This window comes from Polypterus senegalus, unplaced genomic scaffold, assembly GCF_016835505.1.
Source record: "Polypterus senegalus isolate Bchr_013 unplaced genomic scaffold, ASM1683550v1 scaffold_3150, whole genome shotgun sequence".
NCBI classification, from domain to species: domain Eukaryota; kingdom Metazoa; phylum Chordata; class Cladistia; order Polypteriformes; family Polypteridae; genus Polypterus; species Polypterus senegalus.
Window position 1 is genome coordinate 1 of NW_024377001.1, and position 25,000 is coordinate 25,000.

The following is a 25,000-nucleotide window of genomic DNA, read 5'->3' on the forward strand; positions in this document are numbered from 1 at the left end:
ACCCCCCCTTTTCCAAAATAACCTTCCTCTCATAGTCCTTCAGAAACATGGACTGTTCTTCCACTTTTTGCTTAGTGGAGCTCTTTGTACTTGTTGATGGCAGCTCTGAAATAAAAAAAGGATTTCACTTTAGCATTTACTTTGTCAATCAATTTGCAGTTCAGCTACATGTAAACGTCCTCCTCTACAAATTGTACAACACTGGACAATATTTTCAGCTGTATTTCTAGCGAACTTTAAAAATATTTTCATATATTCTTATAAACAAGTTTAATCCCAAGCAGAAACTCAAGCGTCTCTCTCACCCTGCACGTCAGAATATTCTCTAGAGAATGGTCCCGAAGAATGCGAAGAAAGGAAATACTTCTATCGACATACCTTCGTCATTGTAAAATGTACAGTCTCGCTCATAAATTCTTGGGTCCTTCTGTTTCAGCAAGGACAATGTCCTATAGAAATCTCTTTCCACCTTGGGATCAATCTCCTAGAAAAAGAAGAGAGGTGTACAGTACTCAATTTAAGGTTTTGTCATTATCCCTTACAGTACAGCAAAAAGCCTTTGTTGCCACCCCCAATGGTGCAGAAAGAAGCAGCAACAATACAGTACAGGGTGGAAAGGCACAGCAGACAAAACACGGAGAACAGAGCAGTGAAAATAGTTAACTCTAAAATCAGTAGAATTTAAAAAGAACAAAGATATTTACAGAATATCAAATATTTATTAATTATGTATCAGCCAGAACCAGTAACATCACAAGGGCAAACCCATTAGTAGTGTGGATATTAACATAATAGACTCACAGCCACTCTGACAATAATCAAGAAGAATGGCCTAAAGTACAGAGCAAGTCAACTTGGGGAGCAGGCACTGGTACAGCACGTTGCCGCACCCACTACACGACAAAATTCGGGATCCCGGTTTACAACCCCCCAGGAAGACACGTGGTCCAGTCCCACCGTCCGGAAATGACCCTCTATCTGCTGCAGCCAGGTGTTGCGTGGGTGACCCCTTGGCCTGGTCCAGCCACTCCGGTCCCCAACAATGAGGATCTTGCGAGCCGGATCACCATCGGGTAAACGTGCCACATGGCCATGGTGCTGTAACGGACACTCCGTCACAATGCAGGTAATGCTCCTCATTTGGGACTCCATGAGCAACACAAAGTCAAACCAATGGTACCCAAGGATTTTCCAGAGAGGCACAGTACCAAGGGAGTCCAGTCTTCATCTCAGGTCACTGGATAGCGTCCATGTCTCACAACCATATAGCAAGACAGAAAGCACCAGGACTCTAAAGCCTATAAAAAGAAATCGCCTCCTTTTAAATCCTCTTTTTACTAACTTAAAACATTGAATCACCACAGATTAAAATTGGCTTTTTTAACACAGATGATAAAGAGTCGTCTTCTTCTGTTCATCAAAGTGAAAACTTCCAAGGAGGTGAATGCTCATCGTAGACAATAAATGCACTAACCTGCTGTGCACATATTAGAAAAAAATGACACAATCGATACTTACAGTATTTGAACGTACCCACAAGCAGTACGCAGATAAAAAGCAGCAGCCTGTAGTGGTATTTTAATAAGATTTCTAGCCATGATGAATTAGATTATTAAAACATGAACTTCAACTGATTTACATAAGAGTGTTTAAATAAGACTTCATTAAATCCTTACCACTTCACTGTCCTCTTCTTCCTCCGATTCAGAGGTGTCTGGCTCATCCCCACTGTCACCATAGCGGTCCTTCACTGTAACAAATTGGTGGGAAAGTGGTTAGCAATACAGGAACAACATACCCCGACAGTTCACCAGTACTTGCATTCCCAAATCCATCGAACCTACAAGGAGTGTCATAAAACTTGAAACACTTCTCTAGCCTTTTCATAAATTAACAGAATTATTTGTCCACCACTTTCAAGTGTGGATCCTGATCCTTCCAAACTGGACAGCTATTTTGAAGGGCCAAAAGTTCAATGGGAGCCCAGTACGAGCAATTACCAAAGAATACCCATACTCATTCAGAATGACAGCCTCCTTCACTATTCGTGGAGTTAAATTCAAATTTTCATATTAAACAAGGCCCTGTGCTACCCACTATGGCCACAAAATGCACTTAAAGGATTTCTGCTTAAAAAAAAGAGGCAGTACACCCATACTGGACACTTAAAATCTGCAGTAAACAGAAGTGGAGTAATGCAAATAAATGAAAAAGTACACAATCCAACAAATACACATATTATTCGAATAATACAGGCCGAGAGGAGCAGGCCATCTAAACAGGATGCTCATTATTCCAGGACAGGTGCAACATTTGATGCCAGACATGCATCATCTAGTTCCCAAAAGTTACGGGCCCCTTTTTGCTCAAGGAAGACACGCATATCAAAATGCCAGGTAGATCAAAGATACTTTGATATTATTGTACAAATTCTTAAAACACAGAAGTAAACATTAGGTAATGGTACTTTACCAGACTCTGAAACAAAGCCTGAACGACTTCCCTGGGCAGTGATTGCGTTCCTCCTGTTTCTGTATAGCGTCACAATACTGATACCTACAGCTGTATCAGGAAGTCACCCTGACAGTTTATTAATCCATTTATAATCTTTTCCATTTGCTGTTAAGTGAACGATATCCATTTGTAACTGCAATGCTCTTTTGTGACTTTAACTGAAATCAGAACAGTCTTGACAAGAGGCCTGTCAGACCAAGACACTTTCAAACCCATTTATCCCGTTTCTCCAAAATGACACCAAATTGAGTTTTGAAAGACCCTAAAGGTCTACCACACAAATTGCAGCTAGGTTTCGGTTTAATCTGACAGCCAGAATGATGACGACTGACTGAATTACAGCAGGTAAACATTTACATTGTTTTTTAACCATTTCTTATTACCTTTGTTTCAAGGATAAATTACATAAAAGTAACAGTGAGCAGCATCTGACAACTATAAGGATAATGGACTTGGCTTGAAGGCAATCTTGACTGTATATTAATATGGAAATGCATTCATTTTTCCTAGCAGAGTAGCAGGCTACAGCGAGGACAATGCAGATCTTTCCCAATTCAGTTTGGAGTCTAATTAGTGCCCTTTACGATGACGAAGTAGCCTCCTGTGTTACAATTACTATTAATGCAGTAAAATAGTCTTCTTGCTGGCATTCATTGTGAAAAATTGTAGTCACTGCCACATAAATCTACAGTATGTTCTGCTGTCGATCGGAGTTCGTGGAGATTGTACTTACAGACTGAGATTGACAGCAATGTCCCCAGAGGTGGGACATCTGGTTGCCTTTTTTTTTTCAGGGAGCAATTTCCATAAAGCACACCATTTAAAAGGGACCGAGGACAGCCAAGAAGAAGATGGGGGAGATTGAACAAAACAGATCAGCATCTGTCAGGGCCATGAGACGAAGTCCTGGAGCTTCTAAAGTCCTCACGGTGAAGTGGTGGCTTCACACTACTGGGTCCTCACACAGCGATACATTCGGGCTGGCGGCCTCCTGCTCTAGAGGCACCGAAGGCGCACTCCTTATAACCCTAGGTATGTTTAGTCAAAGAACGGGGAATCTCAAGATGTCTACTGCACTGATCCTAAGAGCACAGTTCAGCCCACCACGCTGACCTGGGATGATCGTTACCGCTAATCTGTCCTACTCTGCGGCAGATGATAAAAAGAACAGGCCAATATCATACTCTGTAGAGCCCCCCGTACAAGCCTTATTTGAGGACTGATCACTCACAAAAAGGTGTGTACGGGGGGCCCTACAGGCTGTGATATTGGCCTATCCTTTTTATCATCTACTGCAAAAGTAGGACAGGTTAGAGGCGACGATTGTCCCGGGTCAGCGTGGTGGGCTGAACTGTTACAAAATCACCTCAAGAAGGACTTCTACAATGTTATGCAGCTCAACATGCCCATGTTCCAAACGCAATCCCCAAAGATCAAGGTCATTAAGCCCATCCTGAACCGTGAACCAGAGCGGCCAGTACATCACGGCACATACAAACACACACCAGACAATACCAAAGTATGATCTTCAGCACACATTAGGAAAACAATCCAAGAGATGCCGTTTATGGACACCATTATTTTATAAAGCACCACTCGACGTATAACAAACAGCATCCCGAGGCACTAGACAAGCACAGATACGCTGCACATCTGTTTCCATGTATTTTTTTCGCAGTGGTCAGAGGCGACAACTAGACTGGCAATTTTGTGGTTAGGAGTCCACTTCCTTGGGACCTACAGCACTGTATTACATTTAAAAATGTGTTAAGAGAAGACCGAGATACACCATCAAGCACACACAACATGAACGAGCCGCCAGTATACGGCAGGCCTTCAAAACCTAGCAAACCCATTCTTAGAGGTCTCTGTAATCCAGCTTGGGATCACAGGGGCCAGTGGCAGAACTGGGTACACGGGGGGAAAAAAAACAGCTTAGGACTGTGAGGCCAGTCATACAAATAAGAAAATACAGATTAATATTATAAATACACAATAATTAATAGGAATAATAATGTAACTGTAAAATAAATTAAAATAAGTGATCATCTTGCAGCACTGCAGTAAAGAAGCATTAAGTCACACTGAAGAACAAAAAGTGTTCTTTCTCTTGACAACAGAAAGCTGGCCCATGCCGACTGGCTGCAAGGCCAATATTCTGAAAAGTGCCACTGGGCAGGACTGCAGACTGAACGTTTTTGAAATGGTACGATGGTCTAGGAATACCTCTGTGCCCCATGATGCCACTGTCCCCCATTCCATGTTGATATCCCTAAAATGTCTTTGTCAAATAGACATTTTACAAATGAGCTGGCCTTTCAGTTTGTCAATATCTGATCCAGACAAGTTATAAACGTCACAGTAAACTCTTAAAACAAATCACTGGGTAGTTTATTTCAGATGCCCTCAATACCCTGCGTGAAAAGGTTTCCTGTTCTCCATCTTGAATGCCTAACACTTAATTTAATGCGACGTGCCACAGCCGAGTCAGCTTATACTTACAGGCTACTACATGAAACCCGTTTTATTTCCACCAGTTGCAGTTACGTAAATTCTGGGCCGGCACAGATAATTGACCATTTTTGCATCAGCCACCCCTCAATTATTTACTGTTTCGTTGTCTGTACTTTCATTATATAAAAACTGGTAAGTTTCTTTTAAAAGGAGCAACTTGAATGAGCAAGGACCAATTACAGAAGGCAAACATTTAAAACATTTTTTGACTACTGCAAAGTACTTTTGTTTCAGGGACACATCAAACCAAACGAATACACCTGGTCACTGCTTTGATGCATTCTTGAAAAAAATTCAAAAAGAAAAAAAAAAAATACACATCACACACCAAGTTAAGCATCAAAAACAGCAGGATAATGATTTGGCTTTAAGACTAACATGACTGAATAAATTTCCCCAGGACAATACAGGCCTTTCCAGATTTAGCTTCCAGTCAGGCAGGGCTCTTAGAGGACTAAACTTATACAATAATTATTATTACTCAAGCAAAACAGAACACATTATGCATACTGCTATCTTCTTAATGTGGGTATTCACAGTGAAGAATGACTTAAAAGCCAGCATTTGACCCCTAAAATGTGCCATGTGATGTTCAGTGAGCAGATCTGCTTTACTGGCCTATTCTTAATGAGCCATCACACTGGCTTGACATCAGGAAACAATCTGGACGCTGGACCTGACAACACGTATAACCTGCTCCAGTGTCACTTGCTGTGCATACAACACCCCAATTTATCATGTAGTTATACACTGTGTGCACAATTATTAGGCAAGTGAGTATTTTGACCATATCATCATTTTTAATGCGTATATTCCAACTCCAAGCTGTATTAACTTGAATGCTTATTGGATTTAAGCACGTCAGGTGATGTGTATTTGTGTAATGAGGGAGGGTGTGGCCTAAGGAGATCAACACCCTATATCAAGGTGTGCAGAATTATTAGGCAGCTAGTTTTCCTCGGGCAAAATGGGCCAAAAAAGAGATTTAACTGACTCTGAAAAGTCAAAAATTGTAAAAAGTCTTTCAGAGGGATGCAGCACTTTTGGAATTGCTAAGATATTGGTGTGTGATCACAGAACCATCAAACATTTTGTTGCAAATAGTCAACAGGGTCGCAAGAAACGTGTTGAGAACAAAAGACGCAAATTAGCTGCCAAAGATTTGAGAAGAATCAAACGTGAAGCTACCAGGAACCCATTATCCTCCAGTACTTTCATATTCCAGAGCTGCAACCTACCTGGAGTGCCCAGAAGTACAAGGTGTTCAGTGCTCAAAGACATGGCCAAGGTAAGGAGGGCTGAAACCCAACCACCACTGAACAAGAAACATAAGTTGAAACGTCAAAACTGGGCCAAGAAATATCTGAAGACAGATTTTTTCAAAGGTTTTATGGACCGATGAGATGAGAGTGACTCTTGATGGACCAGATGGATGGACCTGTGGATCAGTAATGGCACAGAGCTCCACTCCAACGTGGAGGTGGGGTACTGGTATGAGCTGGTATTTTTAAAGATGAGCTAGTTGGACCTTTTGCATTGAAGATGAACTCAAAATCAACTCCCAAACCTACTGCCAGTTTTTCGAAGACACTTTCTTCAAACAGTGATACAGGAAGAAGACCATGATTTTTATGCAGGCCAATGCTCCATCACTTGCATCGAAGTTCTCCACTGCGTGGCCAGCCAGTAAAGGCCTTAAAGATGAAGGAATAATGACATGGCCCCCCCTTCCTCATCTGACCTAAACCCTATCGAGAACTTGTGGGCACTTCTTAAACGCTAGATTTACGGGGGAGAAAAACAATACACCTCTCTGAAGAGTGTCTGGGAGGCTGTAGTCACTGCTCCACAAAAAGCTGATCGTCAACAGATCAAGAAACTGACCGACTCCATGAATGGAAAGGCTTATGACTGTTATTGGAAAGAAGGGTGGCGATATTGGTCATTGATTGATTGATTGATTTTTTTTGAAATGTCAGAGATGTTTATTTGTAAATTTTGAGGTGTTTGTTTATTATTCTCACTATAACAGATGAAAATAAACAAGTGAGATGGGAAAATTTTCATTTTTCCTTTAGTTGCATAATAAATCTGCACACTAATAGTTGCCTAATAATTGTGCGCACATATGTATTCCCCTGATGATGTTCACACTCACATTTCCGTTGTGAAACATTCAGGTTTCAGGTTTATTAACATTTTGGATTGACTGATAGCACTGTGTTTGTTCCATATTAAAATTAATCCTCAAAAATACAACTTGCCTAATAATTGTGCACACAGTGTAAATGCGGACTCCCAGAAGTCAGTTTATCCAAAAGAGAAGCTCTTATCGTATGGTTTCTTGCCCCCACAAACTGGAAAGCCAATCCTCACCTTCTTCTCATATAATACGCTACCATGGCCGTCTGTTTGTCTGTCCAGTACATGGAAACAAGTTAGATGGAGAACTGCTGGCTGCTTTGTCATTTGTATCTTATTGCTAATAAAGAACCGTTAAAATAGTGAATTCAGCTGTTTAAGACTGAAAAAAGCAATTGAGGGTGGGGGACCTTAACAAGCAAGACCACTAAAATGAAGCAGAATAAATAAATAAATAAATGAATAAATGTCCCCTTGAGCAGGAAGTGCTTCATCAGCAATAATTGACTTCTCATTAAGAAACAGGGTTGGAGCAAAACCCTGTAGCCACTGTGGCCCTCCAGGACTGACATCGCCTACCCTTGATCTAACAGATGTCCAACTTTTATTTTTGACAAAACCTTCTTATAACCAGCACCACCCAATGCCACCTACAGGTGCACGTCACAAGTGTTGAGGAGCATTAACATGTCTTAGAGCTCGGGCAGGCTAAATGTCCGACATGGTTAACAAGAAGCAGGGGCTGTGCAGGCTGTCAAGGGGTTTATTTGCAGCTCAGTTCCTTAACTGTTACGACACACCGCGTATGACTAATCTGGTATTGCACATTCTTGTTTTTTGATCTAAACCTCTTTTTGCTTTCTTTGGGGAAAACACGAACTTCTTATATAATACGCAAGCGTGGCGGTTCATTTGTCTCTCCAGGATTTTCAGTCAACTGCAGCTCGCAAACCATTTCACCTATTGACCTGAAATTTGGTACACATGCACTACGTGACGTCTACTATCTGCCATTACTCTTTTCTTTAATTGTAGAATCAACTCTTGGCAGCGCACAGCAGGGTGGCCATGCGGCACACGGATTCGAGCGCCGTTCTCATTCCCTACCACCTTCGCGGTCACTTCCCTTACCTCTTCATATCTTTAACCATTCTTGAGGCAGATTGAAGACTTAAGTGCCAGCTTGAGTGACAAATTAAAAAAAAAAAAATGTACTAAGTAATTGCAACACAAAAACTAACTTAATCAGTTTTAACTCAAAAAGATACAGACGAAAGAGGAGAAGCAGCGGGCCGCTAGGGTGGAGAAAAGAGCTGCTCAGGAAGCAGTAAAGCATATCAACGTCTGAGCAAACGAATGATAAAGAGGATGAAAAGTAGGAACGCTCAAGTCAAGTGTATAACGTGCAGTGTGCCGTTACTGGTATAAAATATTCACCAATGGTCTGACAACTACTTTTGAATTATAAACACAGTTACTAGGTTCACTTCAGTCTGTTCCCCATAATATTCTCTAAATGTGCTTAATCTGATTCAAGGCAGAAGGGCCAGGGCCTATTCGAACACCGGTGGGTACAAGGCAGGAACTGACCCTCAACAAAAAGCCAATACACTACACGTCTTGCTCACATGCACAACAGGAATGGGCTATTTACTGGATTTGATATTTAATAAAAACATCAATATGTAGTCGCCAATATCAAAATCTTCCACAATTTCTTCTAAGCATTAAATAGAAGCACCAAAATCTCCATCACTCCTTTTTAATCCCTGCCACATCGACTAACCCCACGTTGCCAGGTGGTGATAAGCGTGAGGAAAGAAAATGCAGCGAGTATCAGAAGACGAAGAGTTCAGAACAGGAACGGTTAGCTCGGCTATTTGGAAATGGGTTGGGTTTACTTGGGATGACAGTGCAACATCTTCAGATAAAACATGTTACTACATACAAAGAGGCCATCCACGGCATATAAGCGGCACCTGCAATGTCTTCTTCTGCCTCCCTGGCAAAACAGGTCGCTGCTAAGCAAAGTTCCATAAAATGTTCACTGATCCGCTGCATACGCACAAGCAGCAGGTGGAAGGAGAGGACAGCAGCAGTGGCCTGTACTGTAGTGGTCTTACTGCACATTGTTTATGACTGACCTGTACTGTTTGGTGCCCTTGACTAGACAGATTTGCATAAAAAAAAAAAATAAATAATGATATATTGAATCTTGTTTTCTCTGATCTATCACTTTACAAGTGGAAACAAACTTCGCAGTCTCTACTGTGTTTCTGCAACCCGACTAACACTTAGCCCAATTTTTACATAGCTATGAACTACTAACTGGCTCAGAGCTTCTACATGTACAATCAACATGGGCTTATTGACACATCGGTTTATTTGAGGGGAGAGGGGGATTTTTTCCCCCTTTTGTGACTTTTCAAAATGGCAGTGCAAATCTTTCCTGATCTCCACAATAGAAGGGTTATTCTACATTCCAATTTTGACCTGTTATGCCAGACTAGAACTACCTACATGTCTTCTGTCCTTATCCTGCTAAATCTCTACTCTGCCTTCCAAGTGGTCAACTAGAAGACCCTCCAAACCACCCTTTATGACCGTGGCATTCACCAAGACTGCTTTCAAGTGGTTAGAGTAATATGTCTTGGGCAGATCCAACCCTGTGCCCTGGTGTGAAGAGAGATCAAGGGTGCATCAGGCAAGCACAGGGGTCCCCAAGGATTAGTGCTAGACCCTCTTAACTATACACCTCCTCACTAGGCACCATCATCCAGTCCCTTGGCTTTTCTTACCAGTGCTATGCAGATTATACACAGCAGTACATGTAATACCCTCCAGAGGACCACACAGTATCCATTAGAATCGGTGTGTGTCTCACCGATATTGCTACCTGCATGAAGGATCACCATCCTGAGCTCAACCAGGCAAAAATGGACCTTTCCGTTATTGCAGCCCGTGTGTCTATGCAGCACCCCATCTCTAATCAGCTCAGCTCATTATCGCCAACATCTGCCAAGTCGGTGCATAACCCTGAGGTGGTGCTCGGTGACCAGCTGTCTTTCGTATCTGATGGAGTATGCAACTCACCTCCTGGTGTTGGCTTTGGTCTTATCACGTCTGGACTGCTGCAACTCTCTGCTGTCTGGAGTGCCACAATATGGTCGCCAAGCTGCTGTAGATGATTCAAAATGCAGCGGCATGCCATCCAGCCAGCCAAGGCGGGCACATGCCACTGCTCTCTTGAGATCATTATGCTAGCAACCTGTAGGGGCAGTTCAAATCACTGAAGCTTGACCACAGAGGAGTCAATGGGTCAGCACCTCTACCTTGTGAGGTCCTCGCCTATTCCTCGGCCACTCAGGTCTGCTAATGCCATCCCTGCGTGATCTCAAATCAGTTTCTTTTCATGTGTGACGCCTTACTTGTGGAATGAGCTGCCCACCTCCACTCACAATTCTGACTCCTTCAATGTGTTTAAGAAGTGTTTGAAAACTCTTGTTTGGTGCATTTCTGTCTAGCAGATGATAAGCTTCTTGGTTCGCTTCTATTTTGCGCTGAACTCTTCACGTATGATGATCAATTTTGTCACCTTGTCGTGTCGCACTTGTTCCCAAAGAGTACCCCAGACTGATGTTTACTCGATTATGTTGACCTCTTTTGTAAATCGCTTTGGATAAAATCATCCGATTAGCAAAAAATGTGAATGTGCAAAGCAAACAAACAGTCGTCTCGTAAAGGTTGGGAGCTTTGCGCCCTGCTCAGCAATTCAAAACGGAGCTTCTCAGAAACCTTCCTCTGTGTTGCACGAATCCATGCAATGCCTTACCGAACCCTCAATCCAATCTCGGGGTCGGTATGAGCGCCCCACAGACACGAAAAAACAACACCTCGGCTCACGCCGTACACACCGCTCGCACTCTCGATTTTTTTAAACGAACGTCACTCGACTCGATTACGCGCTCTTACGTTTTTGCAGTTCCTCCTTCTGTCGGTACTTCTCGTAACGTTGTGCAAACTTTTTGTTGATTTTCAGCTCGTCTTTGCCAGGCATCGCTGTAGCAGGGCTTTTAAGGTTTCTTCGCACATGTGAAGCGTCACGACCCCGCGACTACGTGATGTCAAAGGTTACGAGGCAGCAGCCAATTACAAGGCAGGATGGTGGGAGGTAAGCGTGTTGTCCCCGCCTCTTTTTTTAAAGACGCCGAGCGTTATCTTCGATTATAAACAGTCTGGGTCACCTCGGGGCCGGCTGCGCTTGAAACGAGGAGAACGGTGTGTGAAATATTCAGAAAGACTTTTGGAATAATATTGGTGAAAACAAATTTACGTCGCCATAGTCGTTGAATATTTTACAGAACGCACTTAGTGTGTTTTTTTTAGTTTAAAGCGAACCCTATTTGATAAGCACGCCCTGCAAGAAGAGCGTCCTCGCAGTCACTCACTACATTCTCAATTCCAGTTTTTTCCATCGTGTGTCATATTCAAGGTTCCGAAGATGAAAAGCAGCCGATTCAAGTACTCCACGACACCAACTTAAATTAATTATCAAAATAAGTTCAACTTTACATCAACAGATTTAATTCTTGGCATAAGCACTGAACATTTGCATCAATTATTGGTGAAGTCTTGTTTTTAATATATATTTGTAATGTGTATGATCTAATGTTAATACGTTTTATGCTCACAGCATATTTTATTTGTATTAAGTTTATGTTTGACGACTGTGCTTTGTTGATAATTTTATTGTTACGCCGTGCTCTTTCTGTAAACTAACACCACCGCAACAATAAAAATTAAATTAGAAATGGAATTGATGTACTTCACGAAAGCTGTTTTTGATTCAACATTATCGTTGTATTCTCTTATACTGTATGTATCAATCGGGCAATATGTCTCGTGTGCGGTTACTCGGTGACGCAGTGGTTAGCGCTCCTCTCTCGCTAACGGGTTTGAATTTCGATCCCCGTAACAGTGTGTATTTTGCGAGTTGTCCCTGTAGGTTTTAAACTCTAAACTGACGTTGTGTGAAGGTGTGTGTTAGTCAGTATGCCCAATGACTCGCAGTGGTTTTAATTTACATGTTGTGTCCAGTGCTCCGCACAACACCCGACCTGGATATGGGGTTTAAAAAACGATGCTTTTAAGTGGCTCTCTTGTCTAGACTATTCTGATGGATTGAGTGGGCTGTTTTGTGTATTAGTGTTTTTAGGAATGAAATGAATGTTTACCAACTGAGATTCGAGTTTTTAACTAAATTCACAAAGCTTATAGATAATTTGCTTGAAGGCTCCAATATACACTTCCTTGGAAAATTATTAGGAACCACCTGTACACCCGAGTATCCATGCAGTTATCTCATCAGCCAGCCATGTGGCTGCAATCCTGTGCATAAAATCCTGATGCAAGTTTCAGTTAATGTTTACAACAAACACCAAAACGTGATCTCATTGATGATGACCATGGCTTGATTGCTGGTGCCAGAGAGGTGCTTTAGTGTACTTCTTTAACTGCAAATTCCCCTGGATTTTTATGCACAACAGAATGGTTCAAGAAACAAAAAAGCAAAAATAAAAAATCCAGCAAGCTTCCGTACCTTGTTGATAAGAGAGGTCAGAGGAGCTTTGCCAGTCTGGTTCAAGCTAAGATAAAGGTTACAGTATCTGAGATTGTCTCTTTGTACAAGTGTGGTGAGCAGAAAAGCATCTTAGAACGCACAACACATCAAACCTTGAGGCAGATGAGCTATAAAAGCAGACAACCACATCGAGTCCAATTCCTGTCTGCCAAGAAAAGAAAGATGAGGCTGCACCAGGCACAGACTCAACCAAATGTGGACGTCAAAGACTGGAAAAATGTTGTCTGGTCTGATGAATCTCCATTCTGAGGCACATATATAGCAGGGTACACATTTAGCATATACAGCATGAATCTGTGCACCTATTGTGTCAACAGTCCTGGTTGGTGGTGGTGTAATGGTGTGGGGAATGTTTTCTTGATACATTTTGAACCCATTAATAGCAATCAATCATCACTTGAATGTCACAGCCTGTTTGAGTATTGTTGCTGACCATATGGATCCCTTCATGGCCTACAATTCACCCATCTTCTAATGCAGAAATTAAGTTTCTGAATGAGCAAGTGAGTGCAGCAGACTGACACTCAGTCCACAGTTGGGTTTCTTCTGTGTGCCCAAAGCTCACATTTTTGTTGGAGATTTTATGATGGAATAAAAAGATCCAGTGAACAAATGAATATTTACAGTTTTTTCTTTTATTTTCAGATTCACCACAAAGGGTTCAGAGATAATGCTGCCAGTGTAATTTTTAGCTCTTGTGTGTGGAGTTTGGACTCGTGTTCATGTTGAGTATGTATGCATGTGTGTGTGTGTGTGGGAGTGTGTGACTGCATCGTGAAGGTGCACTGCCATATAGTCCAAGCTGGCTTTCTGTTTTGCATCTGATGCTTCTGCTATGGGATCAGGAACCATAAAAGAAATGATTAAATTCTGAAGAAGGGCAGAGGTAAAAACTTAATGTATATTTCTCTTTTGGATAACTCAATGGCCAACAACAAATGAAAAAGAAGTTTCAAAAGATTTGAAAACAAATTATACAGTCAATTGAATATAAACAAATTGTTTATGGCAGCCTGGTGTGCAGTTAATACAGGGGAGGGAGGAGATGTTTAAATGACGTAGAGGATGATTTGACAGAGTTAGCGTGGTTTGAAAGATAAAGTGTAATCAGAAGGGTCAAGGTCCTGCAGAAAGGAGAGTAGCAATATGGCATACCAGTACAGTACAGAAACTAAAAATAAAAACCTGTTCACAAACCAACTGTACAGTTATTTTAAGCGGGTTTATTTATAGTCAAATACACATTCAATTTCTCACATTCATATTATACATATTTTTACCTTTTTCAAATAAGCTCACAGAACCAAGGCTGTTGTAATAAAATGCCTCTTAAAATATGCAAACGACCAACATTAAAAATGAATCATTTGATTTGTTTTACATTGTTCATGTTCAATGTTGAAATCATATCAGAAATTAAAGTTATAAATAAGCTAAAATTTAGTACATAGAATAAATCAGTAGGAAGAAGTACATAAAAAAGTTTGAACTAACACACTTCAAGTACATTTAGGTTTCACCTTAACTGAAAGTGTCTCATCATTGCACTTCATGTGTCTGGCGTACACAAAGCATTTTAGCATCTTTTTATTCAGACAGTGAACATGTGCATTTGAAAGTAGTGCATAAATGTTAAATAACGGAATACACAGATTTAGTATATTCAAAAGTAAATGCTAAAAAACTTGAAAAGTTCATGCAGTTGTGTATGGCTAACAGTACAAAAATAATCAGTATAAAGAAGTGCACCTTATGAGAGGTACAGTTACTATGCAGGGTCAAACCCATTAACAGTAAAACTGAGAACACATTTTAGTGAATTACTTACAGTGCATATAAATAAACATACAGCTTAACACTTCAAACCAACATATAGTGCAGAGGAGAAATTTCATAAATAATCCACATATTGATTAAAAAAATAAAAATTTATAACACTTTTACACAGGAAAAAAAAAGGCTTAAATCTATGAACAGTACTGGAGATTCTTCTGCATTCAATTTTCACATTAAAGCACGGCGGTGCTTTCTTTGTAGGATTACGATTATTAAAATATCTACAAGTACATACATGGAGAAATCCTTTCCAAGCTACATACATTGCAAAGATAAGAGAACAACACATAACATTAGGTAAGGGCAGAGAAATTGCCCAAAACGTGTGCTTTACTTTAAAAACACATTTCATGAATAGTTACATACATGTGAATACAAAAAGAAATTTGCTTAAATATTCTCTGCATGACAAAAGTAATTTCAATTCATACATTTTTGTTTCTCGGTTAACCCAACAATAAAAATAATATATATAAATAATTAAATAGGTTACTTGCCCCAGCGGAAATTGTATCAGTAAGCAAATATAAACAGCGTCATTGAAAAACTGACATATTTCAAAAGGTTTTGTTTTTAAACACTTGATCTTTTTTCAGAAATAATGCAAAACAAGATCTTGGCAATGATGTGATTAGTAACTTCACAAGAAGTCGCACGGGTCAACTCCACCCCACCTGTGTTTCTGTCATAAAGTAACTGCAGTGTTTTTGGAGAAATATCTTTTCTAAAATGGTTTGAGCTTTACATCTTTTATATGAATGTATCAAAGAAAAAAATGTTAAAGGAGGACAAGTCGACTGTTTACTTACTGGAGCACAATCTGGCACATGGGCTGTCCATCCCAAACTTTTTTTTTTTTTTGCAGGGTGAGTGCCAGTATTCATTCCTGTTGGAGATTCAGCAGCCTGTAACCCAAAACAGTCTGTGCTAATCCCAAACCTCCCCTCATCATTAAGTGCGCACATCGAGGTCTTTTAAGGTGTGACATTTTAGAGGGAGATCAAAACGAGATCTTCTGTATGTTTTGTAAAAAAAAAAAAAAATCTAGGTTTGCTTTCTTTTTATGAGATTCAACATTTTTAAGTCCCTTTCTAGTGACCATGTACATTTCCTTCAAGTGCATCACAAGCATACATTCACTGCATCATGGCCACTGGACCAAGTGTGATCAGCAATCTTAAAATGTGAGTGCAGTTTTCTATGCCGCAGTTCTGAGAAGTTGTTTTTAAAAAAAAAAAAACCTTTCATAAAATAATACCAACCTATTAAAATACCAAATAACTTAATGAATTGAAAACACACATGCAAAATAGTTAACTTTTTAAAACTGTAAAAGCGGTAATGCCTTACCAACTCAAATTGCATAAACGAAGATCCTCTCCTGGAAGTGTTTTTTCCTCAGACACATATACAGCAAAGAGTCAGTCAGAAAGAGTTTTGCTGTTTGTGGCTTACTTCTGACTGCTTACTTGGAGAGACCAGTTCACTCTGACCATCTCACAAAAATGAGGCAGTACATTATAAAGTGGGCTCCAGATGCTGCTCCAGTAATCTTACCACATCTGGAAAGCCTGAAACTCTGGCCAAATCTAGAGCAGATTTACCTCCAGCAGCCCTGTGCCTCAGATCAGATCGGGGAGCAAGGAAGTGGATCACATCGGTATGCCCTTCTTGAATTGCTAAATGTATAGGAAGTGCCCCAGTGTTGTCTGGCAGGTTCACAGAGGCACCGTGTTCAACCAATACCTTGAGAGTGTCCAAAAAGCCGGTTCTTGCTGCATCATGTGCTGGGGTGATGCCCAAACTGTCCTGAACGTTGGGTGTAGCCCCATGTGTCAGAAGCTCCAAGGCCACACTGGAACTGCCAAACATCATCACCTGCACTCAAAAAAAGTAGAAAATGCAAATGTGAGAGGCATCAAGCAGCTGCCTGTACGCAGCAAGCTAATCGACATAGCAGCATCCATCAAATTCTAAAACACGGTAAGCCAGCAAAGCATCTGCTTACTTTGAGGTGGAGTCCCTAATCAGCAGAGACCCCTGGTGTTCTGAAGCTGCATTGGTGGCCTCAGTGGGACAAGTTCAACTTGCTTTCTTTGCAAAGTCTAACGCCAATAATGCACGATCACTAGGACCCCACAACCCAGCTTTTTAAATTAGAAGTCATCTGCATAACTAGAATATGCCAAAACAAATAACATGCCAGACATAAATAAATACAATATTCAATATCTATTTTTCATTAAATTAAACACCTATAATGACCCTGTAATACCAAACAGGAAAATTAGTTTACAGTATGATTGTTCAGAATAATGTAGCACAATTTCAAGTTAGTACAAAGACACCCGATGCGATCAGAACACAAGTAACACAACACAAGTTACACACAAGTAGTCGACTAAAACATGCCCCCATTCTGTTTATTTTATTATTTTTCATGCTCCGCCATATTTAAGTAGTTGTTGTTACAATGCACTGTCAGTTGCTACAAAGTGAGTCTCTGGAAATCACATAATTAACGCCATCGACGCAATGATTTAAAAAGTGATCTTTTATTAGAGTTTGCAGATATCTCCAAAAAAACAATCTTTCATGAATGTGTGTGTATTCCAAGTGATTTGGTATTTCCAGTTCCTGACTTCATTAGTGTTGTGGTAGTGATGACCAATAAGACAGATCTCTGGTGCCAACTTTGACTTTGGTTAACATTTCCACTCCCCATCATCCCTTGTTCAAGGCTTAACAAATGTTATGTTTGAGCCGGGGCTCCTCTCCTGACTGGCGATCAAATTCCTTTTTAGGTCCTTTTTGCTCGTTATTGATTCATTTGTTTGTGTTAATATTGTTATTTATGTTAATTACTTGCATAATTCTGTGTTTTGTATTTGTTTTGTGCTGTAATTTCTGTGTGTCTATGCTTGCTCTATTATGTCCCATGTATTTGTGGGTGATTCCCCAAGACACAGGGACACTTGTCCATCTCCGTCAAGGGACTGCCCTCAACCCAATAAAGGCTGAGGAAACAAGCAGCCCCTTGATGGAACATCAAAAACAATTTAAAATTTCTGCTTTCTTTTTTAAAATAAACAAAGGAGACTGTGTTTTACATCTGTGTGAATCATGCCCCTAATTTCTCTGCTGTTCTTTTTCCAGTTACTACCCCATCAAAGCATCGTGTTGTCCCTAAATTGACGGATTAAATGTCATCATCATGTTCTTCCATGTGTACCCTGAATACCATGAGGACTGATTGAGGTCATTGATGTTAGGTAGAATGCCTAGAGGGGGCTGGGTGGTCTCTTGGCCTCGGAACCCCTGCAGATTTTGTTTTGTTTTTTTTCCCCAGCCGTCTGGAGTTTTTTTTTTTGTTTTTTCTGTCCTCCCTGGCCATCGGACTTTACTTTTATTCTATGTTAATTAGTATTGCCTAATTTTATTTTTTATACTTTGTCTATTTTCTCTTTCTTCATCCTGTAAAGCAATTTAGGCTACATCATTTGTATGAAAATGTGCTATAGAAATACATATTGTTGTTGTTGTTGCCATTCATACATACAGTAGTAGTATTTTTACTTTCTCACACAACTGTTATTTAGACAGCAAGTCTACAGCCATCTTTCACAGTTTCTCTTTTTTCCACAACAGCACAGAAAACTTAGCATCCGTACATCTCATTATCTTACCAAATTGCCTGAGTGGGGATTAGTAGTCTTTTTAAATATTTGAACATATGAGAATTTTTTTTATAAAACATTTTACTATTTTTTTTTTTTTAAATCAAACAACATTCCATACAAGCAAGTCAGGTTTAACAAAATTAGGTTTGAAACCAAGTATATATGAGAATTAATTACAAAGGGGATGACTGTATAAGAGCCATCATATGTAAACTATTGACCCTTGGATCAAGTGAACTAAGGAATCATAAAGAATACGGACAGCTGTGTGAAATATTATCTGTGCACAGCTGACTATATATAAATGGCATTCTTTACTATTATACCATTAACTACTGCATATATACATATACTTACTGTATTATTCAATGCAATACCTTCATACTTCTCTAAACTATACTATGTTCTGCTTTGCTAACATGTCCAAAAATACTGCACATTTATCTTCACACAGCACCACAAAGCATAGCTGGAAAGGCAGATGTTCTACTGGGTTTCCTTCAGTATTTTTGCTGGAGATGTTGCCTATTTTACCTTACAAAAAGTGCAAAAAAGTAATGTGATGGTCTGTTTATGGACAACCTAACAGCTCATGCTCTTCTATGCAGCATTAACCTCCTGCACACATCCAAAGTAAGAGCAACTGGGCAAGACCTTAAGGTTTTTTGCTTAAAAATGTTATCACTTGCAAAATACTGTATCTGTTGTAAAAAGAAGCTTCTAAACTAATACTTTGTTGCCATCTACATTACTGTTATCTGAAAAAGCTTACCATATTTACTTAGCATATGCAAACAGCTTACAGGTATTTAAACAATATATATTTATTTTTTCTCTACACCCACTGTCAAACTGCCTTAATAGAACCTCATCTGACAATTAGGAGCTCATGGCAGGTAACAACAATGGACAGTCCACCATTCTACTTCAACCCCTCACGCAAACACACTTAAACAGGATCAAGCTGGCACAGTAAAAGTAGTCTGCCTGTATTCTCCCTCGTCCCAAACTCACCATCCCAAAAATGATCTTTAAAACCAAATCTGGCTCTGCCCATGAACTAGAAAGGAGGATCAGAGTGGCCGAGTGGAAGATGACATAGTGTCCGATGTTAGCTGCCAGAAAATGAGAAAATGATACATACACTTTTTAGCCTATACTGCCAAAACAAATAAAAGTGAGACCTGGCTGGATCCTCAAAACCTTTTCTTTGCTATTCAAATTATTTTCACATACACAGAAATGTAAATATATCCATATTATCCAACTTATTTTTCTGTCAAGGAATTAGAAAGGTTGTGAGCTCACTAAATTAAATGGCTCTTGAGAAAGGCTTCCTCTTTCAAAACCACAAGCCTAAAAAGTACCATGTCTAGAAATGTAAGACAATTAGAAAGCAAACATCTGCTTTCTCATTATATCAGCGACATGACATCTGATGCTCTTGCATTATTTGGACATACTACAGTAATGACTGGGCATCTGAAGTGGACTACTATGACTATGCCATGATTATAAGTTTAATTAGCTTGTGCATGAGATTGTGCATCCATTGAAACAGTACTTCAATGGTGATGGACAGGTGGCCCAGCCTATGGGGAACCATCAAAAAAAATACAGGGAACATCAGAGAACAAATCTAAATACACAGAAAATAAATAAATATGACACAAAATGCATAAGACAAATAATAAAAGCAATAACAATACTAACAGATGATAATTAAACAATAAAAAACAAACAGAACAAATAAAAGAATTTAAACATAAGCTAGGAGAAGAACATTGACTTCCACAAAACAATTTATTCATTCTTATTCTTATCAGTTTCTAATTTGTCAAATACAAATTTGCTAGAAAAAGCAAATCATCTTCTAAAGCACTTTGAGTTGTATTCTTTGTATGAAACTGCTACAGATGTTGTTATATATATATATATATATACTTTATATAAAATACTAATGTATGTCCATCTGTCAAGTGATTACTTGTGAACTGCTGGGCCTAGAACCTTGATTTTGGTCTTAGTTAAAATGACATGGCACAATATGTTCTGGAAATTAAAAAAAAAAAACAGGCAGCGGCAGCCTTGTGGCAACTTTAGTAGTCGACTAAAGGTTTACTGCAATTAAAGCACGGTCCCCACCAGCCCATCTTTTGACAATCCCCCAGGGACACAGTAGATATGTGTTCAGAATTCATGTAGGTCTGCATGTATCACTATTATACAGTATATGAATATTGATTAGAGTAGGTCACTATATAAAAGGTAAACTTACACGCTACCTGCCAAACACAGAAATGTTTTTTCTACTGTATGCAAAGTATGACATACCTTCTTTTGTACATATTTATATTATATGTGCAACTGCACAGCACCCTCAAAGTTTCTTTCAAGATTCTAGTTTCCATTGATTTGCTTACAGTGTGCAGTGTTTATCTACTTGGTGTTATTTTCACTTCACTCCAGAGATTCACTCTGCATTATACTGTAATCTAATTTGCTTTATAAAGCAATTCTGCATAATACAGTATTAGTGACTATGTAATATAATGCCTGCTGGATGATCCCATTAAAGGTTGTATGTCTCTTCTTAATAAAATGGTTCTAACAAAGCATATCAAAAATCCAAAAGGGTATCTTTTATATCTAAAAATCATTGGGGTTTGGAAGAACTGTGATCTTTATTTTTGTGAGGACTGCATAGGATCTTTAAAAACCGCATTAACCGATTTCCGGTTATGCACCCTCATTCTTTAACCTTGCTCTAGATTCTAACCGAGATGTTATCTTTCTTAGGATGTTTTTTGGTTTTTTTTCTCCATCAAGTTACCCGTGAGGTCAAGCAGCAGCCTAGCAGAGGGATACATGGGGTCGTCTTATTTATATCTATACATGTCATCTACAGCTATACGAACTACAAAGGAAGAGTGTGAAGCTCGCTACCTGAAACATCAAGGATTGGAGAACCTAAAAGAGGAAGTGAATTCAAATGAGCTAAAGGCATCCAAATGTGCACAGACTATAATCATTAAGAATTGAGTGATAAAATCATTAGTGATCGTGTTGATGCTTTCAATTGTAGATTTTTTTTAGTTCTTTACTACGCAGATAAACGTCCATGAACGTTCGGTTATACACCGATGAGAGACGCTTTGTTGCATACGCCATAATTAATGAATAAAGAACGTTACTGTTAAAATAATCTGAATTTCAAACGTTTAATCGATGGCATATTTGCTTATACCTGGACCGAGCCGCCCCACCGCGCCACTCCCGCAGGAGGGCGGCTTAATACTCTTTGGTTTCACGCCCAGTCGCGTTATTTCTAACCCTTGACGCGAATAAAAAAAACGTCCAGGCGAGTTTCTTTACTGGAGGCCACAAATGGAAATATTAAGCACTGTATTATGATGAAACAAACAGCCTGATTTGCATATTTCTGAGTCTATTATTCAGGCAAACTATAAATTTGCATAAGGTAACGCCCCTTGTCGTAGTGTTCTACCCTTTCCCACCCCCCGTCCCCTTTATGGTTGGTAATAAGACACTTAAGAGGCTAAAATTAGACCCACCCCGACCGCCGACGCCTGCCAGGACACTGTTTAGGGTTTTAAATGGCCTGGTGATTTTTAAACCATGGCACCCAAGGACTAACCGCGGCGTTGCGACAGCAGACTGGCTGCTCCCCAGCTCCCCTTTGCGGAGAAAGGGGTAGACAGCCAGCCGTGCTTCTCCACAGGCAGCATCACGCCAAGTACTCTGGAGTCCTTTACCTGCAGTGCCGTCCTTCCGAATTCATTCCTCATATCTGGATGTACGCAGCTCTCCTGAAGCAGCCTCCTCACTTCTTTGACGTCTCCCCTGGCTGCCGCAGTAGTCAACCGGGTTGCGGCGTCTCTCTCGCCGAGGACCATGTCGTTCCCCGGCGTTGTGGCTTCTTTTCGTCAATGAGATCAAAGTATACAAGATAGCTTCTCGTTATCCGAGCTCCGTGTGATGATGTGGGCGACGTGTTCACTTGAACATCCTGAGTCGCTTCGCGGGCGGCTCTCGACGTTCACAAGGTTTCAAACAGACGCCAGACGCCAAACGAAACTACGACGCCTTCTTCAAATGTAAATGATCAGAAGGTGCCGGCTCTTTGCTCGCACGAAGTCAGTGCGCAACTGCCCAGTAAATCCGTTTTTATCTAATGAATGTAACCTCGCCCCCTCGAGGTCTCCCGCTGCCAGTTTCTTCGTAAATATTTCAGCTCGACTTCTTCTACACGGATGGATTCAATGCCGATAGTCCGCCACTTGCGCTGCGATCGATCGAATTTTGCGCTCGCGACTCGGCGAAGGTGGGGATGTGGGGGAGGGGTTGTTTCTGTAGTCTGAGTTACGCGACTTCTGCGCCTTAGCCAATCAGAACTCGCTGCTTCTTGCGAACCACGCCTGAAAAGGTAAAGAGGGCGGGTCCTAATTTGAAAGATCTTCATGTTTTTAGCCAATCAGAAGCCTTCTTCAGAGAGCGGGCAGTTCGAGTTACCGCTGCTTCTCCGCGGTTGGCGGTGACGGCGGCTGCGTTTGCTGTTGTTGCGCCGGCGTGCCGTTAAACAGCAAGTTGACAACAAGGCCTCGCGACGTAAACTTGGACTTTGGTAGGTGACTGATTTGATTAAGACTCAGTATTCTTAGAACTTGGAATGGAGCGTTGAAATTTAACCTTTTTTCAAACAACGGCATAACAGTAAAGCGAGGTGGCAAAGTTTACAAAAACACATAAGTACCATTGTTTAATCATTTAACTGATACTTTTACTTAAAGCAAATAGCATTGAATCGTTCCAAGAGTTCATTTTTATAGTTCCTGTAAACGTTGTCTGCCAGAACATTTCCAGTGAGGCCACATGCATTAAAAATAGAGTATGACTGAAAATAAACCAAACAAAGGTAAAGGTAATTAAAAATTAAGGCTCCTGTTCAGAAATCGGACGCTACTTGGTTGCTTCACAATAATTAATATTAGGTATATAAGTAGGTTTCACACTTCTGTTATCATTTTAGCCCTAAAATAGTAACTTAATATCAGGGACCTATTTTATTGACCTTAAGGTTAGTGTTTGGGCGAGGGGAAGGCCTTCTCAAGTGGCGAAAACAGGCTTTTTTGCCAGATATGATTTGTTATTATAGCCAAAACAATTTCTTAAAATTGGCCCAAAAGCAGCCCAGCTGAAATGGATTGTAGTGTTGTACCATTTGTGTCAGAGTACAATTTCAGATTCAGGTTTTTTTATTGTCATTTAACTTATTACAATGAAATTGTATCAGTCCTAAAGGTGCATTCACATATAGTGGACATAATGAAATTATAATGCAGTACAATATAATACAATAGAATAAGTAATTATTGCACTTAGGTATAATACACACGTGAATTCAGTGACTGCTATATTGGTCACTGTCAATTATTATTTAGTAATGTTCAGTTGTCATATGGCCCTGGGGTAGAAAATGTTCTGAAATCTGTTCGTCTGCAATTGGATTGACCTGTAATATAATATACTGAAATGAAGAGAGGCTTCATGGTAGAATATACTTCTGGATTTCGGGGGGATAAGATCTCTCTTCTACAGTGAGGCTGCAGCCAGTTCCATTCAGAGTGGTGACGGGTTGCATGTTGTTTAGCACAGGTAAGGAAAAAATTCACTGTACTCCGCACAGGAGACAATAAGGAGCCTATAACATATAATAATGTATCATACTGATTACTGCTACTGGAGGAGCAGTTTGATTGTACATAAGGGAAAGAAACAACTGAGGCAGTCTTTGCATTGAGATAGCCCATAGAGAAGGATCAAGAAAAACAGGAATGCATTTATGGTGTTTATTGATTTGGAGAAGGCTTATAATAAATTACCACGTCAGGAGGTCTGGAAGTGTACGAAAGAGAAAGGAGGACCAGAGAAGTATACATGGTAGTACAATTACAACTTATTTTTGTAGAGTTATTGTCATGTGATGGGTGCGCGTGTTCCTAACCTTTCTCTCTCTCTCTGTCTATCTTCAGAGTGCAGACAAAGAGCACTGTGAACAAAATTTCAGGTAAAACACACATATAGATTATATTAATTACCAATTACAGAATTAGTATATAGAAAGATACAGATTTGTTAAAACACAGAGACAACAAAACAGAAACTGATTAATATAAACTAAAGCTAGCAATATCTGTCCATTCATTAATTGCTGATCTATGGCGAGAGAAAGCCAAAGATAGACGCAAATACAATCCTGGTGACCTCTGGCATTTAGCCACCTACCGCCTCTCCTGGGCCTTCTATAGTAGAGTCTGTGCTGGGCCGTCCAATCTGCAGTGAGAATTTTTCCAATACTCCTTTATCTGAGCAGTGGCACATCAAGACACTGAAAAGACGATGTAAGAAGAATGTGAGGATTGTCCACCATCTGTAAAAGGGAGTGTGGGCTTAAGACAACAACAGTGTTGGAGTAGCAGACAAGATCTGAGCTCGATTAGAATTGGAAGAAGGTATCATGAGCATTGTGTGATTGAAAAATTAAGGCAAAGGTTAAGATTTTTATGACAATGATGTATGGAGCTGAGATATGAGCAGTAAAGGGAGCAGAGGAGAAGAAGTTGGATGTGGCAGAAATGAAAATGTGAAGAGG

The 25,000-nt window shown here is 40.1% G+C and overlaps 2 protein-coding genes across 2 annotated transcripts; both read right to left on the reverse strand.

The window, feature by feature from the left end:
• Positions 1-3: 3 nt before the first annotated feature.
• On the reverse strand, positions 4-11,297 carry LOC120519226 (protein KRI1 homolog; the record flags this gene model as incomplete). The annotated part of the gene is made up of 4 exons (XM_039742384.1): positions 11,143-11,297; positions 1,677-1,750; positions 379-484; positions 4-105 (listed from the first exon to the last, which is right to left on the reverse strand). Coding segments are annotated over exons 1-4 (367 nt in total), but the record flags the coding sequence as incomplete, so codon positions are not given.
• Positions 11,298-14,012: 2,715 nt separating this feature from the next.
• LOC120519225 (cyclin-dependent kinase 4 inhibitor D-like) lies at positions 14,013-22,688 on the reverse strand. The gene is made up of 2 exons (XM_039742383.1): positions 22,104-22,688; positions 14,013-16,525 (listed from the first exon to the last, which is right to left on the reverse strand). The coding sequence occupies exons 1-2, from the start codon at positions 22,242-22,244 to the stop codon at positions 16,166-16,168; spliced, it is 501 nt and encodes a 166-aa protein (XP_039598317.1). The 5' UTR covers positions 22,245-22,688; the 3' UTR covers positions 14,013-16,165.
• Between the last annotated feature and the right edge of the window lie 2,312 nt (positions 22,689-25,000).

What these genes read in the sequence shown, in the direction of transcription:
- LOC120519225 (XM_039742383.1), bottom strand. Translation starts at nt 22,244, where the DNA reads ATGGTCCTCGGCGAGAGAGACGCCGCAACCCGGTTGACTACTGCGGCA. An exon ending in TCGGAAGGACGGCACTGCAG is followed by an intron (nt 16,526 to 22,103) that starts GTAAAGGACTCC and finishes TTTTGAGTGCAG; the next exon opens with GTGATGATGTTTGGCAGTTC.